General features: G+C 41.9%; 1 protein-coding gene across 3 annotated transcripts in view; it reads left to right on the top strand.

Moving 5' to 3' along the window:
* Positions 1–99: 99 nt before the first annotated feature.
* Positions 100–17,703, top strand: part of LOC6631659 (scoloptoxin SSD14) — an 18,192-nt gene continuing 588 nt past the window's right edge. The window contains exons 1-7 of one of the 3 annotated variants that reach the window (XM_070207725.1): positions 100–224; positions 13,635–13,835; positions 14,441–14,544; positions 14,969–15,533; positions 16,120–16,533; positions 16,594–17,238; positions 17,465–17,703. The exon at positions 17,465–17,703 is cut by the window's right edge and continues 588 nt beyond it. In XM_070207725.1, the coding sequence (XP_070063826.1) occupies positions 166–224; positions 13,635–13,835; positions 14,441–14,544; positions 14,969–15,533; positions 16,120–16,533; positions 16,594–17,238; positions 17,465–17,703 (2,227 nt within the window). In that variant the 5' untranslated portion in view covers positions 100–165. Of the gene's footprint in view, positions 225–5,526; positions 5,828–13,634; positions 13,836–14,440; positions 14,545–14,968; positions 15,534–16,119; positions 16,534–16,593; positions 17,239–17,464 lie in introns of those variants that run through there. The other 2 variants (XM_070207729.1, XM_070207726.1) reach the window with 2 other exon arrangements.

The raw sequence follows: 17,703 nt of genomic DNA, 5'->3' as shown, positions 1-17,703 counted from the left end.
TTTTTTTTTTGTTTTCTTAATTCTGCGTGTTTTGGCATAAACATTTGCAACATTTAGCGCGAAATCTGTGCATACAGCTGTTGCGAATTCATTGAATTTGCAACTGCAACGGCAGCGCACTTAGCGTATCGGTGGCAGAACAAAAACAACAACAATTTCTGGCAAATGCATTCCACGGCATGCGGCGTTGGCGCCTCCGCCACAAATCTTGCAACGCTGCAAACGTAAGTACTTCTTTCACGCATGCAAACGGAACCACATTCAATTGCCTTCGCACAGGCGAACATATTTTAAAGGTCAGCTTCTGTGGAACATTAGGTAGTTCCCGGAAATTTGTTGGCATTAGAGAAAATATTGCTATGGATCGCGTAGATGAGGGGCAAGTTACCTTGAAGTTTGGTTCGTGAGCCGGCTTATGAATCCAGGCTTGGGTTCGAAACTCGGCTTGCCACAGAACTATTCATTTGATTATAAGTCCAGTAATTATTCATCTTATGGCACATATTACTTCCAAAAAAAGAATTAACATATCATATTTAAAACTCAATCATATTCAAAGAAAAATTGCATAAAAATCTTTAGAAGTGTTAAAAAATACACATAATTTATGTAATGGGAAAAGAAAGAAACGATTCAAAGTGCTCGAGACAAGTAAAGAAACTTTTAAATGAGATCCAGACCCAAAGCATAAATAATATTGGTCCCCACAATTGGATATATATCTAGCCATGTGTGGTAGATGCCAATTTTGGGTAGAGATCAATTTTAGACCATATTTTTCTTTCGAAAATATATACAAATTTGTTGTACAATTTGAAAATGATGCTATATATGATTAGCCATTAGCGTGAACCAAAGTCTGGGTGCCAGTTCATGAACCTAACTTCAAGGCAAGGAGTTGTTTCGAATTTAATTTTTGTTTTCTTCCGATTTTGTTTTTTGGTTCTCCAAACAGATCTCTTAATTTTAAAGTTCTCCAATTTTGTAGCTAGATATTTCCTGAAATTGAAAGCCAAATAAATTTTTCTCAGCATGGGATATAAATTTGCGTACTTCTGAAATGCTTGATATATGCTATTGCTGGCTGTTCAATAAAATTGTTTTAATGGCTCAAAACTTTGTAATTTATGTTGTTTTACGTTCAGTTCCAAGTTTCGCCAGCAGATCGATATTTGAATGATGCTTGGGCACATAAACTAATGAATGGATATGTTTAGTTTAGCAGAAGACATTAGATTGGAGATTACTTCAAGGTTCAAGGAATACAAATAATTTGATTAACAAATGGATGCCACAGGGGGCAAGGGCGGGGGGGTTGGGCACAGGGAACAGGGGGCAACTTGGCTGCTCTCCGTTTCTTTGCCACTTGCTGTCAGGCCACAAAGAATCTACTTATGGCCAAGAATTCCGTTCAATAGACACCCCGCATATAATCCATCAAAGTGCCCAAAGACAAACAAATGGGCGGCAACGGGAGTGGGAGTGGCAGTGTGGGGTAAGGGGGAGGATGTGTGTGCGTGTCCGAAGTAGCTCAGCAGAAGATGCGCGTATTGTAAACAAATGTGTGGATGCCTCATTGCTGCCAAAGTGTGTCAGACACGACTGAAAATAGTTGCAGGAAGATGTACGGGGCATGCTGGCATGCCGGAGCGGGCGGGGGGCAGCGGGAATTGGGTGCGGAACGGGCTACATGAAAGCGCAACAGCAGCAGCCCGTCAAAGTGGAGCACTTAAAAAATGTTTCCTCAACTAATTAATGAGAATTCTAAGTGCGGCACACACACACACACACACACACACACGCACTCACACACTTATGCCAAACTTATGGAACACTATCCGACAGATGTTTTATAAGCCGTAATTTATTTTGATGGTGCCCCCGAAAGTGTCGGGCCGCCGGAGCAATTCGTAGGCCAAACTGTTGAATGCCCCAATGGAACTGTTGCTCTTCCATTTACTCAATTGGCTCAGCGACAAGTTCAATTGCCTCTTCGACCGCTCCGATCCGTTGCCACTTGCCACAGTCTGAACCTGTCTGGCAAATCTTTTATGGTCTAGCTATGCTTAGCCGGCCAAGGGCAGCACCCACACACACACACACACACACACACACACATACACACATACTGCCACGCCCACCAGCGCATGCAGTTTGTCGCTGTTGCTGATGACGTCAGCAGCGCGCGTTGTTGCAGTTGCATTTGCGGCCATGATCGATGTGTCTGATTCACGCCCACAAAAGAAACGCGTGGTGCGGAGCATATCCATAACGTGCAACTGTGCCTGGCCAGAAACACGATAACTCTGTGGCATGTAGATGACATAACATGGACAAGTGTTAGGAGTTAACCAGTCTATATCAAGCACTTCGTCTTAAAATTTAAACATGTCGAATTCTCAATCGATTTCTTAAAGTTCCTAAGATCCAATTTAGTCAAAACTTTCGCTCGAAAAGCACTTTGAGCTCCGCTTTTGCATCCATTTGGATTGCTTGGTCTTTGTACTAGAAAGTTCTTCCAATCTTAACATACTTTATTTTGTCTATTCTAATAAGTTCTTAATTTATTTTGTCTATTGTGAAATTTCATACAAATTTCCTAATAATTAAATTTCACTTCACTTCACTTTAATAATTGATTTTTTTTTAAATTATATATATATATAAAAAGGACTTCAACAAGCTATATACTAGATTTTTAGCTAAAAGCTCTTCTAGTTTTTAAATATGTAAGCTCTGCTAATTCTAAACTCGTCTGTTAATCAAGGATTGATTAAGAATATTTAAGTGGATTAACTATAGCTTTAGCTCTAACAAAAGCTTTACTAGAAGCTTAAAGCTTTCATTGAAATTCTCAAACAGTTTCTGTGTTCAGCTTATTGGGAATAGAAAACGCAACTTGAAGTTTATATATAAGTTCTTAAGCGGAATTTGGTTATTTATAACATAAAATCGCTTCTTTTTTTTTAATATTTTATTTTTGTTGGCAGCTATAAGTTATCCATCCAATTTTTTTAATAGCGCGTGGTCTTCTGCCAAGACTAAGACTAAGCCTAAGGCCAAGACTAAGTTAGCATACACTTGTCTGCATGGCTGGGTCACTTAGACAATTCATCTGTTAGGACTGGATATTTAATTTATTAATGTTGTTTAAATTTTAATTTTGTTATTTTCATTTTGTTAATATATTCGTCAAACACAGTAGATATGCATTTCGAACTTCATAGAGGCATGTTTTGTTTTTTTATTATTTTTTTTTAAGGCAGCGCATTTGATAGTCGACTTGTTAGCATTTAATTACGCTGCCCACCAGCAGCCCACTCACATGAGCCAAGCTCCAAGTCGAAGAGCGACTATTCAATGTGATTTAATTGATTTGCTGACAACGATTCGCTGCGTCGCCGCCTTAAATGGTGACCGGTAGCGCATCTTCATTGAGGGCAGTGCCGATAGAGAGACAGACGGTCGGACGCACAGATTAACTGACTGTCAAATCACAGTTATTAGCAGGCAGTGTGCGTGCGTGTGTGTTTGACCCCGAACCACCCACGCAGCTTCCACCTTGCCGCTGTTTCCCAACCGCCCGACCAACCGACCGCCCATTGGTTGCAAGTGCACACAGCTCGACGCATCTCTCCATGTGGTGCCGTTTGCGCTGTGCTAGTTGCGTCCAGTTGATAATTTGTGCAATTTGTTGACACACATTTCAATGTTCGCACGAGGTTCATGCTAACCAGCACGCCAGCGACATGCCTCCACGAGCCGCTCCAGGCTTTGTCTTATCATTGGCCTCTTGCACTGCCCGGAGATGCGGCGGAAATTCGTGGACGCCCACCAGCTATGGATGTGGCGCGGTTACTTATGGAACGCCAACGTCGTTGGCACTCACACACACACAGACACACACACACACATACACGCACAGAGACACCAAGTCAGCTTCGAGATCTGCATATCAACTGTTGCGATAAAGGCGAGAGCGCAAATTTATGATTTAATTTTTAAAATTGAGTGGCTGCACTTAAACTATGCCGAAATAGGCTGATCTTTGGTTTCTGTTGAAATCTATATGTATATATCCATTATATCTTTTATACGTAAATATACCTATTTGAGGCAATTTGCCTCTGACGGTTTATTGTCCGTGTTTTGTACAAACGATTGGCTAATTCATATTTTTGTTGCCTTTGAAATGGCAACAATAAAATGCAATGCTAAAAATAAAAACAAAATTAAATAGGTGCGTTGCAGTTGGTTGATTAAGGGCGGACAGGGGGTGTGGCATCGGGGTAAAGTGTGCTCAACAAGCAGATACCCCGTACCACTCGAATATACTCATGTACTAGAAGATAGCCTTGTGTCCAAGTCGAAGTTCCATTGACATCAAATATATATGTATATATACTTAAAATATAATACTCATATATAATTGTATATATACACACACACACACAGAACATACTAAGATATTTAGATTATCACCAGAAATTGTTATAATCAAAGCAGCAAAAGCTTTAGGCCTTACTTGCATCTATGAGAATCGCAGAGAAGAGCATTATTTAATAATAATAAGCTTACCCTGCGTTTGGTATAAAGTAACACACATACATATGCATATATGTTTATATATATATATATATTTATAATTATATGGGAAAGTGTAATCAATACTTCGAATGTGAATGAGTTTCTATAGTTGTATATTGCTGTTGTAGTTGATGTCTAAAAAGTAATTAAAATACATGAAATGCCTATGACAACCGGATAACAAATCGATTTATAATTAACTAGAATCGCAATTCTAAATTTATGAGTTTTACTTCGTTTTTGGAAGCACGCGAATCGTAATGTTATCCATAGCTTGAAAATAATATGATGATGTAATGGAAAATCTGTTGGCCTGGGCCTGGGTCTGGGCCTGGGACAGTGACAGCGACAGGGACAGGGTCGGGGACTGGGCCTGTTTTTTTTTTTTTTCTTTTTTTTTTGTATCTTTTCAGTTTATCAACTTGTCGCTTCACTCTATGTATCCATTTTTGTGTGTCACTGTCAACAAATTGCTTTTAATGGCCGGGTGGGTGGCGCAGCTCAGTTTAGCCGCCCCATGACTACAATACACACGCACCAAAGCAACAACCCCCGACCCACCAACCCACCGAGCCCCACGCCCATGGCCCGGCACGGCTCACAGCCCCAGTTCGGTTGGGTTCGATGCGACTCGGCTCCGTGTGACAATCACGGCCTATGTCCATTGGGGCCGCCTAATTTTTGTGATTTCCGCACGACAGCAACAACTACAACCAAAACAACAGCAACAGCAACAACAACAGCAGCAGCAATTTTGTGCTGCAACAACAACAACAGCAGCAACCGCTCTGACGAAGTGCCTCGGCCTGACGAGTCGCTGTGAATGCCGCCGCCGCCGTCGCCGTCGCCGTCGCTGTCGCCGTCGGTGTCGAGCGTCGACGCTGCCGTCGCCGCAGACGCGGCCGCAACGCGTCCCGTTCTTAATTCAGTTGACCAGCAGCCAGCGCTGCGACGAGACACGCGACTAAAAAATAAAAATAAAATTCAAAACTTATAGAAAATCGGGCAAAAAAAAAAATAAAAAATAATTGAAATTTATCAGCGCATCTAACACATCTATATAGACAATTATATAGCGTCGGCAGCGGCGCGTATCGAGTAAAAACAAAAACTGCGAGAAAAGCACAATTAAAGAAATACGAAAAACTTGACGCGTTTTCTGTGCGTTTGGAAAACGCGCGCGTTTTTTTTTTTTGTTCGTTTTCCAGTGCAAAAAAAAAGAACGAATCTTTTGAAAGAGGTGACAACACGCGCCACAGTGCGACATTAATTTATATATACACACACACACACACACATACACACACACACACTTGTTTCTATATATAGTATATAGTACTTATGTATAACATATTATTATAATTTATTTATTTGTATTTTTTTGTTGTTGTTTTTTGTGCGTGTGCGTTTCGTAAAGCGAATGCAAATGTTTGCTGCCGTTGTTGCCGTTGTGCGTGCGATGCGATTATGTTGCCAGGCTGTGCGCTGGGCCCGGCATTGGCAGCGGCGTTCAACTAGACGCCAGGTTCGCCCACCTAAAACGCAGACAGACACACGTCCAACACAAATAGCGACAAACGTTGGCGGGCAACAACAGCAACAGCAGCAACAGCAGCAACAGCAGCAACAACAAACGGCAACAAGTCCAAGTCCAAGTAAAAAAAAAAAATCAAATAATGCCCATTGCCCATGAGGGCAGCCCATCTGGTATTCGCCTGCCCCGCCCTCTGCCCGCCAACCGCACAGCCGCGCAGGGAGTAAAGCAACAGGCAACAAAATTGTTGTGGTTGTTGTTGTTGTTGTTGTTGTTGGCGTCGTTGTTGTCCTCTTTCGCCTGCTGCTGCCAATAAATAAATAACCAGCAAGAAGAACGAAACAAAAGCAATGTTCAATATAAAAACGAATATGAAAATTCAATAAATGCTAGACGCCAAAGAAAAATAAAAAGAGAAAAAGATAGGAAAATAAAAGAAAAACGCCGCTAAAACGCCAAACGGTAGATGCCAGACGAACACTTGTTGAGATGCTTGAGATGCATTTCAATTTGTCTGCCAAATGAAATTATGAAAATATTTAAATTTGAGAATATTAAACTATGCACAATACAAATAACAGTCGAGCGGAACTGTTGTGGGGGGAGGTAGGCACTTATGGGCGGGGCTCGTTGGAAATTCAACTTGCATTAAGCTGGAAGTTTTCATTGGTAATTTCACTTTTGATGATTTTCCAATTTTAAAGATTACAAGAGATTTTCTTACAAGAAAATTCGTTGTAATAGTATTTAAAGTTTTTTTTTAAATCTTTATTATTATTATTTTTATTTTTCTGTTGCCTTTTACCTTTTATTTATTAAATGGTTTATCAGTTTTCTTATTTCTTAAGGCTTGACTTTCTAGCTACGCCATATAAATCATTCAGTACTTTTTGCAATTTAGGCATAAGTTCTTTCAAAAACAATACAAAGCATATTCAAATTAATGCTATACCATTTATCAGGAAACTCGATACGGGTAATCCCCAGTTGACAGCCGAATCAGCTTTTGTTAGAATTTCCATAGAATTCATGAGGAACAAGAGACACGCTTCCAAGTAAAGATATCCTATGTACTAAGTACTCTTAAGATTGTCGTTTGGCCTTCGACTCAAACAAGTTTGTCTGCCGTCAACTGTGCGTACTTAACGGACGTCTATATGTATATAAACATCTATATATATATATATATATATGTATGCAGATAGCATTTCCCATAAGTTTCATGATGTCTTCCATTGAGTAAAAGAAGAAAAATGATAAGTTCATGTGCCCAGCCGTTAGTTGACTTGATCTTTCTATTGCTAATTTGACACAGCGTCGATTTATGCGGTTTATCTGTTGCTGCTGCTGTGACAGCTCTTGTTGCAGTTGCTGCTGCAGCTGCCGTCTGTGTTGCTATCTAAACGAGCCGTTGCCGCCACTTGGTCTATTGCCGGCAATGTTTCAGTGATAAGACGCAGCCACACCCACAGCGGCCCTCAATGTTGCTGCTGATGCTGCTGCTGCTCCTGCTACTGTTGCTGCTGTGTCACGACAGCAACATGCATGTTTGTCAAGCTGAGGGACAACTGTTTGCTATCTCCGTTCTGGTCAGCGGCGGGCCATTTGTTTTGAGCATTCAATCTGCCTTTATCATGCTGTGTGCGCGTCTTTGTGTGTGTGTGTGTGTGTGTGTGTGTGTGTGTGTGTGCTTGTATTTGTTCGAAGTCATTATAGAACCGAGTGACAGCAACTTGAGTGTCAATTGTTAGCTCAAATCTCGGTTACACTTTTGAATGGCAGGCACTTAATAGCCATAGCTGCCGTGCCAGCTGCATCCCAGCAGCTACTTGGCACTAGCAGCAACAACAATAGCCGCATCAAGAGTTAAATCAACAGTAATAAGTATGTACTAGTTGTTACAGCTAAACGGCATCTCCGGTGGCTTTCGGGTATCATCATATCGGCATTGGCCGGCCGCGACGCTGATTGCTGACAACTTAATCAACATTTGAGTACAACAATCTAAGGCATTCTCTAAATATAACACATCGAGTCTATGGCTATTGCCAGCGACGCCGTCAGCTAATAAGCCGCTGTCTCTGTATCTGTATCTGTATCCGTACCTCTAACTGTATCTGTATTTGTGTGTGCCCCCGTCTATCTATGCACCATATCTACACACACACGCCCATCTATATATATATATATATGTATATATTTATGTATAATGCTGCCGCATGTGGACTATAATGTGTGTATTTGCCAAATGGCCCTGAACTTTGGGCGCGCTCAATTTGCACTGTCACGAATTGCGAATGTGTCAAATTGCGATGCTGGCACGCAAATCTCTCCGATCAATGCAACATCTTTGTCTCTCAATCTCTCTCTTTGTTCGCCCTGTCAATTGCGCTGCTGGAGTTGCAACCAAAAGTTGCACTGCCTCCTAGTTGAAGCCACTCCGAGTGCAACATACGTTTCACAGACTCAGCTTACGATCTCTTTTCATATAACAACCAACGAGTATTGACCGGCTTGGCTCCGGCTCAAGTTTTTTCATTCGTTTCCAAACAATCCTCAGTCGTGGGAAAGTTTTCATTCTTTTTCACCCTACTTCCACTCAGTTAAGTGAATTTAATGTTTCAAATGCTTTTGCATAGATATTTGATCGAACGCTATCAGTTGCAATTAATAGTATTCCACCCATTTTCCGACAAAACACACATTCACTCTGGAGTACTAAAAAGCTTTCAAAATGATGTTGACTTCTAAATTGCATTAAATAATTGAACGTTTTTTCTAAAAAACCAGCTAATAAAACACTTAAAGCGTCAATAACAATAAAACTGAGCCAAAAAAAAAAACTCTCATGTTTTTTGTCATTATTTTTAATTTTGCCATATACTTTTTTATTTATAGCATTGAGGCATATTAATAGATTGTTCAAATTTAGCTTTATTTGCCTATTTTCTGTCAGTGTACTTAGATGTACGTACATAAGGGGGTTTTCTGTTTTTTGATTATCCAATTGCTTTGTAAATCTTTATTTGTATTTATTGTGTCACCTTTTTGATTACCACTAATACGTTGATTGAATACTTTATTCATGTTAATTTATTTAAATCTTCACACACGCGAATATACCGTTTCTTTTCTGACACGGAATTGTGATCTTGAGCTAGATTTGAATTGCTTTCCAGATAAATTGGTTAAGGTTTTCCAGGAATATAAGCTGATAAATGCCGTTACTTTATTGAGTTAAGAACTCAACCGACAGATGTGCATTTTCACGGAAATCGTTTATCGATAGACATCGATAATTATCGGCAAACTGAAGCGATAAGTCAGGCATGAGCAATCGGCAAATAAAAAAAGCAAAGATATCGTTAATATAGAATATAAATAATTGCTTTTATTCAGGCTAAAGATGACGAATCACAACATCTATGCAACAAGCTCGAGCGAATGGCATTAAGTAGTCATGGCTCATACTTACTGTTAGCTATGCCAATAAGGCAAGCCTCGTTATGCTCATAAAAGAAACTGGCCCTCGGCAAATACTTTTGCCTAATTAGATGTGCAAACATTTGACAAATTTCAAACTTTCGATCGGGCATAAAACAATCGAAGGTCGCCCACACGACCATAGATCATAGGAGCCACGGCAAGATACCCAAAAGCAAATCGAGTTTCCCTGGCAAAAACGTTTAGACAATTAAATAAACAATTTGACAAAAGTACATTAAAATGCATGAACACAAGCGAAGCGCGCAAATAAATCAAATAAACCAAAGGGCGGACGGTGCGGACAAAACGAGGTGCGCTTTAGAAGTTTGTTTTGGCGGCGGTGGGGGGGATTGGGAGGCAGCCAGCCGAAAAATATAAAAAAAAACATGCACCAAATTCAGCTATGACCTCAGACACATATGTATGTGCGACTGCAACAGCAATTATGTTTTTTTTTTATTTCGGTGCAACAAGTGTGAAAATAAAAAAACGCGAACAACAATTGCAATTTGCAATTTTTTTTATTGCTGCTATTACTAAACTTATGTATTTTGTCCATGCGTGTTCTAATTGTAGCATGGCTTTCATTTGTCTAGCTGACCCCATTTGATATGTGGGCATATCCCCTCCCGTCCCCCTCCACCCTCATACACTCCTTTTTCCAGCGTGAAAAATATATAGATACTTAAACGAAAGACCCCTTTAATTTATCTAACTTAATTGATTCAAGTCCGAAAAAAGTATGAATTCTTGATGCTGTCTCAATTTTATTTAACTTTTCGCTTAGTTTATCGAAATGTTTCAATTCATATCAAAATTATTAATACACACAAAAACTACCCATTTAATTTGGTTTAGTTGAAAGTAAAAACATTTTAGAGCCAGCAGAAAAATCTTGAGATCCCAACCAAAATAAACTAACTAAACTTGGAAGTAGCGAATTGTGACATCAAAGATCAAGAGATTCGTTTTCAATATGACAGTTAATTCTACATAAAAACAACTGAATGAAATCGAAGCTATGAACCAAAACCTGACAGGAAGCTGGTTCGAAGCGTGAACCGAAACAGCGACTCAGGCTTAAGAGTTGTGCCTAACAATGCACAAATATAAAGTATGTAGAGTATATAAAATTCGATGGACGTTTGTCGATTTGCATGGACCGCAACAAAAAAATGAAAAGAAAAACAGATGGGGAAATGGAAAAGTGGAGGTGTAAGACTTGGAGAAGGCGATAAAAGCGGCTCGGATAAAAGCGTCCAGCTGAATCAAATAATTGTTAAATATACTATGTGGAGTAATTAAATGCCATGATGAACCAACCCGCGCCACACCCAAAAGCCCCTGGCGATTGACCAAGCCGCTCACGTACATAACTAATCACCGTGCTCATCGTGGTATCATAATAATGACAGCGATTTTGCGGGGCTCCGGGACGGTGCCGGGTGTGCGGTTGCGGATTCGAATTTCGGGCGCGGACTCGATGTCGGATTTGAGCTGTTCGCCAAATTCGGATGGGGCGCTGCGCACGCGCCACTTGCAGACAGTTGTATCGACCAACGGGCAATTAGTGTATGCCAAACTGGCGCAATTCTTGTGAGCTGCATGCAAATGCGGCATAGAGTCTTCAAGTATATATGCACGCCAATCCACCAATTCCAAACGAAGTGACGGCGACAGCGCCGAGAACAGATTGTCCGTGCTTTATTTGAGTGCCCAATGTCCGATGCTCGTGCCCGTGCCCGTGCCCGCCGTGCATGTGCATGTCCGTACAGCTGCTTATGGCTCTTTGGTGTGGTCTCTCTCTGCCATTTTTTATGGCCCAACGGAGGCGGCGACGGGGTCGTAAACCCAAATTGCAATCCACATGCCTCCAAGTAATGCTTGGTAATTGTGGCGTGTGCCGCGCTTCTTTTTTGTTGGCTCTGTTGCCGCCACTGGTCGCTATTGTTGTTCGTTTGTTGTTGTTGCTGCTGCTGCTGCGGCCATTTAACGAAAATGAAATGAAATTAAATGCAGTTGACCTAAAAATAGAAAATAGCCAGGCTAGGCCAACCGCAGAACGGCCCAGCGACCCACTAAGCATTACTTACATGCAATATGTATGTTCCATAAACAAAATTCATACATACGTAAATATGTACATGTATGCACGCAGACATGCACAAAAACAAAGTTGAGCAGATTGGCAGCAGAACTTGTAAGCACAACAAATATAATCAAAGCAGGATAACCTGTAGGCTTTACTTCAATTCATGATAATTACTGAGTAGGGCAATTTTATTATTATTTTTTAATTTGCAGCGCAGAAGTTGACTTCGTCTGCATTGGGTACAAGGGAATATGTATATGTATATATGAACACACATAAACACTTACTACTTACATACAAACAAACATACATACAAACATTCATACATACATGAATACATACATAAGCACAAATATACATGCGTACATACATGCACACAAATATACATACATAGATATATACATGCATACATGTATACATACTTGCATGTATAGATACATGCATACTCATATATATAAATGCGTACATACATGGTATACATATGTATATACTTAATAAAATATATATCTACATACATATATACCGGTTCAAATATACGCACACACACATAAATGCACATCCATATGCAAAAGTAGAGATTGTTAGATTGCAAACAGAACTTTTAAATATACGTAGCACTTCTATGCAAAGCACGGAAACCTGTGGGCCTCACTTGAATTTATGAGAATCGCAGAGTAAGGCAATATTAACAAATAAGTTTTCTTTTCAAATCTGCATTTGGCATAAGGGAACATGTGTACTCCCATTCACATTGATACATGTAATGTGTATATATATGTTAATAGTATTACGCATACATATGCATTTGTGTATACATATATATACGCTTACCATATCAGATTGATCTAATAAAGTATTTTACGTACAGTTATGCGACTAGATATGTAGAGATAAAACATTTTTAACAAACAGGGAACAATTATAGTAGGAAAAGTTGGATGATAAACAAAAAGTTAACAATATGCTGGGCTTAAATAATCGTGGAATCAAGTATTATAATGTTAAGCTTTCGATATGAGCTTGGAGGCAAACATCAAATCTACCATCTATCACATACTACCTGTGCACTCTATTATCCACACAGCTGGTTTTGGTCATCGGAAAAGTGTGAAACAATGAAATTTTGCAAATAGCTTTAAAATGAATCGGTTTTCAAATGTTCCACAGTTGCGGGTGGAATTAAAAACTACATTAAAATCTGCAGCTTACTAAGACTTACTTGGATTGGGCTGTACATTGATTACCAATCAGTCAGTCAATCAGAGAGCTTGATCCATTGGTTTGAGTACTCGCGCAATTCGTGGCTCGCCCTGCCGATGCCAGGTGCCAATAATGACAGTGTTGTCGCAGGTCAAAGCTGGTGGTTTTTGTGCCGACAATTTGATGTCCGTGCCACACATCAAGTGCGGCTGCAATTAACCCAATTTACGGGCAACAATCCATGCACGCTTCCACTCCGGACTGCCAATCACAACATTCAATTATGGTTATGGGCAGCGGCAGCAGCTACTCGCAACGTGCAACAAAATGTGCTAAGCCAGAAAGTTGCAAGCAGCGCTGTCCTGTGCCGCTGCCGACGTCAGCGTCTGACCCATTTGCGGCGCACGCACGCACACAGCGACAGCATGAAAATCGGGATTGGGTAATGGGAAGTGGGAAATGGGAAATGGTCTGGGACACACCCACAGACATGCAACCGCAACGACCACGACGACCACATCCTGCCATCAAAGGCAGGCGACGACGACGATGCCAATGACGCAGGCGGCACTCAGCGGGCGGCATTGTTGCCGCCGCGTGGCAACGTGCCGAGTGTCGAGTGTCGAGCGCTCAGTTGGCATTGGGACGCGTGCGAAATCTGTTGCATATTTGCGAGCTGCGTGATAAGCTGTTGCATACTTTACAGCGCTAAACGAAACACATTTCTATTTGCAGCACTTGCAGCAGCGCATCAGCATCAGCAGCAACAGCGGCAGCATCCACACCGGATGCTCACAAGATGGTGCACCACGGCAACGACGATGCGATGAACAAGATTCCACTCAAATCCTCCAGCGGCCTGGACGATGAGGAGAAGAATGGCGGCGAACTGATGCAGGATACCGCCGCTGCCGAGGAGGCGCGACGCGAGCAGATGTAAGTCTCAAAAACGATATTCAAATCACTTTCGCCTCAATTGCGCCAAGTCTCGAATTGTAAAAACATCTTCCAATTGATAAAGGGGTATTTAAGTTATATTATAGTATTTACCAATCCATAATCTCGCAATAGCTTAGTTCAAGGTTTACATTTGCAGAAAGTGTAGCATACTTATTCGGGCATTTTATATCGCATTATTTGTTCTGTGAAAGCAAACGATTTTCTAAATGAAAAACTTTTGAGCCAAACTCAATCCTAAGGCAACTAAAGCATTTATCTAACCATATTTGATAGAGGCTAGTTTTGGGTAGAGAACAAATCTAGCCCGCAAATTCTGTTTGAAAATATGAGCGACTTGCAATATTTTCATAAGAACGGGCAGCTTTAAATAATTAATTTAAATTAGAATTAAGAACATATTTAACTAGATTCACGAAGCGAGCCTGTTATAAATATATGCCCTAGAAAAAAGTTATATGAAAAGGGCAAACATTGGAATTGGATGTTTCCGTACGTCGTAATTGAGGCGAAAGTGCTTTTCAGAACATTTAATTCATCTATGATTGAGTTTTGCATGTGTATATGTGCTATGCCCGTTGCAGGCGTGCCAATTTACTGGCCTGGATGAAGAAGCTGACGATTGTCCTAATATGCTTCATTGGAATCGCCCTGATTAGCTATGTGATCATCAGCCTGTGCTTTAGCGGTAAGTGGCAGCTGGTACCAATTGACAAAGTGGCCAATTCCACAGCCCTAACCACTCACTCACAAATGCCAACTAATCCAATCACACACGCACACCCGCACACACACACACACTATATACACATATATCTATATAGATATGTATGTGCGTAGATAATCATCACAGCCAACAACAACAACAACAACAACAACTACAGCAACAACAGCAACAAAAAGAACACAGTGAAAAATGTTGCATATAAGCTTTGCATGCCTCTGTCATTCGAATCACAATCCTGCACCCTCTGGCACCCACTCGTAATGTTATATTTCTTCTATTGTGGCACCAAAAAAAATCAATGTATTGACAAGAAACTCTTACACCTTAACTTACTAAACAACAACAACAACAACAATTGCACCGACAACAACAACAACTACTAAAGACTGGCCAAAGTCAACGCCCTTGCGAGCCAGCAACAGCACTGTTGCAACAGCAACAGCAACAACGACAGCAACAGCAGCAATTGTTGGCAGCAGCACAGTAGCAGCAACAGCAGCTGCGGCAGCAACAGATGCTGCTGCAGCCGCCGCCGCGCCTTCGTCACCGGCACCGACAACAACAACAACAACTAGCACAACTAGCACACCAACAACTACAACAACAACAACAACAACAACAACAATAGAAAGCACACCAACAACAACAACTACAACAACACCAAGCAATCCAACCACAAGCCACACATTTAAAACATTTACTTCAACAGATGAGCAGCCGCCAGCATCGCTGCACAACAGCAACAACGACAGCATCGAGGCAACAACAGCAGCAGCTGAGGAGATTGCCATAGCTGGCCCTGCGGTGGCCGCCTCCACGTCCGCAACAACGCCACCTCCGTCGCCAGCAACAATACTGGACAACAGCAACATCGAGTTTACATCTAAATTGGGCGTCTTTGAGCACGCGGCCGTCTGCTCGGATGCGGAGCCTTGCAGTCAGATTGGCAGGTACAACAAACTATTCCTCACAATATTCATATTAATATACTGATTGATTAATATGACATATAGTTTCAATTATTCTAGCACTTTTTTTGAAAAAAAAAACACAATACCTAAAGCAAAGCTGCTTGATTAAATTAAAAGCTCATTTTATGTACTTTCAAAGCTACTTCAAGCTTAGCATACACAGGTTTAGCATAACAAGGCGGGAGGGATATAATTAATACTCGAAAGCCTGAATAAAGCTTTCACAAGTTTTCAAAGCTACTTAATCTTGTAAGCTTGAAACAAAAAATGATCTAATGATTTAAGGCGCATATTTTATCTTATTCTAGCCCATGTAGCTTTTATGTACTTTGAAAGCTCTTAAAAGCTTTAACGTGTTGCCCGTATATATTTTTTTAAGCTGCTAGAACCCATTGCTAACTACTTTAGCTGCTTTAGCTTAGACATGGTGGCATAATAATAAAGAAAAGGTCTTTTCTGTTTCTCAAAGACTTTTAAGCTGTACTTAAAAGAAATCCTTAAATCCGTATTGACAAGTTTAATCCTGAAATGTGCTTAAACTATGCCCCTTTTCCCCTTTCCACAGTGATATTATGAAGCGGAATGGCAGCGCTGTGGATGCAACAATTGCCACAATGCTGTGCAACGGCCTCCTGACTGCCCAAAGCATGGGCATCGGCGGCGGCCTGCTGATGAATATCTATGACCGTGAGTCCCAGCGCGGCCATCAGATCGATGCGCACGTGCTGGCACCCTATGCGGCCGATCAGAAGATGTTCGACAAGGACCCGAATGCCTCCTTCACTGGTCCACTGAGCATTGCGGTGCCGGGCGAGGTGATGGGCTATCACTTGGCACACCAGCGCTTTGGCAAGCTGCCCTGGCGGGATCTGGTGGCACCCTCGCTAAAGATATGCGAGATTGGCTACCGAATGACCAAGCATCAGGAGAAGAGTGTGCGCAACGTGTGGTCCGCAATCAAGGATAATCCGGAGTACCAGTAAGCGGATAGGCACTTGCCTTTAAGAATTCTCTATACATGTGTCCCTTTGATTCGTAGGAGCATCTTTCTGAATGTGGAAACGGGCGAGCACCACGTGGAGGGCACATTACTGAAGCCATCGGCGAAGCTGTGCAACACATATCAACTGCTGGCCGACAACGGGCCGATGGACTTTTACAACGGGACCGTGGCCAAAATGCTGGCCGATGATCTGAAGGAGCTGGGCAGCATTATCACCCAGGACGATTTGGATGCATACACAGCCGAAATGCGGCACTCGGTAACCATGCCATTGGGTGATGATACGCTCTATGCCGTGCCGCCAGTGAGCAGCGGATCTGTCGTCTCCCACATACTCAGCATTCTGGAGGGCTACAATTTCACACGTGCCGATTTGGCGAATGAGGAATCCTATGCCCTTACCATACACCGCATCACTGAGGCACTAAAGTTCGGATTCGCCCGTCGACCCGAGCTGGGCGATCCGCGCTTCAATGAGGTGCGCGAACTGGTCAGCCAGCTAAACAATCCGGAATACGCAGTCCAGCAGCGCGCCAAAATCAACGACAGCCATGTACTAGCCGGACCGCACGAGTACGGCGCACAGTTCTCCTCCGAAGAAGATCCGTACGGCACATCCGCGCTCGCTGTGATCGCGCCCAATGGCGATGCCGTCGCCGTGACCAGCTCCATCAATTTCTAGTGAGTGCCAACAGACAAAATAATCTCATATAGATCGATTTGATATTTCAAATAGCCAACATTCTCTCGGAATGTCAAACAACTCTTTTAAAATGGGATATGCTGAGAAACTCAGCTATATAGACGGATTCTTGCAAGGAATCCGACTAAAGGGCTGAACTGTCAGAAGAAAGCGTTTGCTGGTTGATTCGATAATTCCCAACAATTCTTTACGATTTGCTTGCAGTTTCGGCTCCGGCCTGGTTGGACCGCGCACGGGCATCATACTGAACGATGGCATGAACGACTTTGCTGTGCCGCACAATTTCTTCAAGCTGCCGCAGTCACCGGCGAATACCATTGACGTGCACAAGCGACCCATGTCCTCGCAGTCGCCGATGCTGCTGGCGGACCACGACGGCAACATACGCCTGGCAATTTCAGCTGCCGGCGGCAGCAAGATCGTGCCGGCCATTGTTGAGGTGG

The sequence above is a fragment of the Drosophila virilis genome, chromosome X, assembly GCF_030788295.1.
Source record: "Drosophila virilis strain 15010-1051.87 chromosome X, Dvir_AGI_RSII-ME, whole genome shotgun sequence".
NCBI classification, from domain to species: Eukaryota; Metazoa; Arthropoda; class Insecta; order Diptera; family Drosophilidae; genus Drosophila; species Drosophila virilis.
This window is presented reverse-complemented; position numbering and strand designations above follow the sequence as displayed.